This window comes from Monopterus albus, unplaced genomic scaffold, assembly GCF_001952655.1.
Source record: "Monopterus albus unplaced genomic scaffold, M_albus_1.0 scaffold1000.1, whole genome shotgun sequence".
NCBI lineage: Eukaryota > Metazoa > Chordata > Actinopteri > Synbranchiformes > Synbranchidae > Monopterus > Monopterus albus.
Window position 1 is genome coordinate 3,830 of NW_018128878.1, and position 2,736 is coordinate 6,565.

General features: G+C 42.6%; 1 protein-coding gene across 1 annotated transcript; it reads right to left on the minus strand.

Annotated features, from left to right (window-relative positions):
• Window positions 1-1,139: 1,139 nt before the first annotated feature.
• On the minus strand, window positions 1,140-2,428 carry LOC109953679 (zinc finger protein 2 homolog). The gene has a single exon (XM_020589147.1). The coding sequence runs from the start codon at window positions 2,415-2,417 to the stop codon at window positions 1,263-1,265; it is 1,155 nt and encodes a 384-aa protein (XP_020444803.1). The 5' UTR covers window positions 2,418-2,428; the 3' UTR covers window positions 1,140-1,262.
• Between the last annotated feature and the right edge of the window lie 308 nt (window positions 2,429-2,736).

Sequence of the window (2,736 nt, forward strand, 5' to 3'; positions counted from 1 at the left end):
GTGAGGAACCTTGGAGTCATTTTTGACCAGGATATGTCCTTTAACTCACACATAAACCAAGTCTCTAGAACTGCCTTCTCTCACCTGTGCAATACCACTACAATCGGAAGCATCCCGTCACAACATGATGCTGAAAAACTGGTCAATGCATTTGTTATTTCCAGCCTGGGATACTGTAACCCTTTACTATCAGGATGACCCAATAATTCCCTAAAAAGCCCTCGCGTAAATCAAAGTGCTGCAACCAGAGTACTGACAGCAAGAGCTCACATCTCTCCCATATTAGCTTCTCTACCCTGGGACATTATAAAATCAAGAATTATTTGCATTGTGGGTTCTAGATGCAAAGCAGGTAAAGCTGTCAAAATCCAGGCAGGAGTTTGTACTTACCATAACTAGTTCCAATATCACAATACATGGCCTTGTTTACAGTGTCTCAATATATGGAATCATAACTCCCGTATCGTGATATGTATCGTATCGCCAGATTCTTGACAATATACAGACCTACTACAGTATCTGGTTCACTGCTTCAGCTACCGAACACTAGGGCTGAGGTCTAACAGGATGCTTGTACAGGGAGCTGATCAAATGCAGATTTACCAATCAGAAATTACAATTTGATTGCCCAGCCCCACTCCAAACCACAGAAATATCTTCCACTCTGCATAATCACCTGCTCAGCCTGTGTGAGGTTAATATAACAATGCCATAAAGTGACACTGTTGTGTTTATATCAGATCATTTTTAATTAGTGAAACAACTACAGTATTTGACCTTATACCGGTACCAGCAACTAAATGTAACATAGTAGCATAACTGCTTCCAAAAATCCCATGAAATGTAGATCACCAAAATCGCTGATTACGTATAACATTCAGTATTCAAACATAGTAAAACAGTGAATAATACAAAGTGTTACAAAGTGTTTTAAATATCAGATTCAAGGCATTTATCAAATGTGACTAACAGTCTAAGTTGTATATAGGTCAAGGTCAAAGTTTTTACTTGTCATATGCACAGTTAGGAAACGTGGTTGCCTGTACAATGAAATTCTTATTTTGGCGTCCACATGAATGCCACACAATACAAGTGAAATATAAAGTAGATGAGCAATAACACAAATCTAAATAGGCAATAACACAAATCTAAGGCACATTAAAACAGCAGGTGAAGGAAGCAAATAAAAATACAACAGGAACACAATATAAAACAGAGGGTGTGCAATTATGGACTCTGCTGTAGTGTATGGGTTAATCCCACTATTCTTTCACTTTCTTTCCCTCCCTTGTGCTCTGTGATCTGCATCTGGTGTTCGCTCTTGTGTGAATACGTTGATGGACTTTTAGCCCACTTGATTTAATGAAAGTTTTCTCACACTGTTCACACCAAAACGGCTTCTCTCCAGTGTGCATATGTTGACGGGATTTTAGACTCCCCAACTCTCTAAAAGCTGCCCCACATTGGTCACAGCTGTACGGCTTCTCTCCAGTGTGAATACGTTGATGGGATTTTAGACTCCCCAACACTCTAAAAGCTGACCCACATTGGTCACAGGTGTATGGCTTCTCTCCAGTGTGAATACGCTGATGGGATTTTAGACTCCCCAAAACTCTAAAAGCTGCCCCACATTGGTCACAGCTGTATGGCTTCTCTCCAGTGTGAATACGCTGATGGGATTTTAGACTCCCCAGCCTTCTAAAAGCTGACCCACATTGATCACAGCTGTATGGCTTCTCTCCAGAATGAATGCGCTGATGGTATTTTAGACTCCCCAACTCTCTAAAAGCTGCCCCACACTGGTCACAGCTGTACGGCTTCTCTCCAGTGTGAATACGTTGGTGGAAGGTTAGATGTCCCAACTGTCTAAAAACTAACCCACACTGTTCACACCAAAACGGCTTCTCCCCAGTGTGAATACGTTGATGGTATTTTAGACTCCCCAACTGCCGAAAAACTAACCCACACTGGTCACAGCTGTACGGCTTCTCTCCAGTGTGCATACGTTGATGGACCTTTAGATGTCCCAACTGTCTAAAACCTGCTCCACATTGGTCACAGCTGTATGGCTTCTCTCCAGTGTGAATACGTTGATGGGATTTTAGAGTCCCCAAAACACTAAAAGCTGACCCACACTGGTCACAGCTGTACGGCCTCTCCCCAGAATGAATGCGCTGATGAACCTTTAGACCCCAGCACTCTCTAAAAGCTGCCCCACATTGGTCACAGCTGTGTGGCTTCTCCCCAGTGTGAATGCGTTGATGGTATTTTAGATTTAACAACTGTGTAAAAGCTGACCCACATTGGTCACAGCTGTACAGCTTCTCCCCAGTGTGAATACGTTGATGACACTTTAAATACTGTGATGATGAGAAGGCCTTGTCACAGTGCTGACAGGAGTGAAGTTTCAGTCCCATTCCCCTTCTCTGATCCTATAGTAACAGACAGACAAAGAGAGGGAAAGTGCCATTTTTAAACAATGTAAAATCACAACTGACATTTGCAGCACATCTGTGGCTCATAAAGTCAATTCTGTAACAGCCAGAGGGGCATGGGGTGGCACTGGCCTCTATAGAAACATGACCGATCCCCACAGATGCTCCTTTAACATTTTGAAATTACTGAATGCCATCCCCATTGCAGACTAGCATCAGGAGAAATGTAGGATCCAGAGATTCTGGAGCTTGAACCATAACACAGATTGAGTTCGTTGATAGCTCGGCCTCTGTTACAGAA

Excerpts from the sequence above, each read along its gene's own strand:
- LOC109953679 (XM_020589147.1), bottom strand. The coding sequence starts at position 2,417 with ATGGGACTGAAACTTCACTCCTGTCAGCACTGTGACAAGGCCTTCTCA.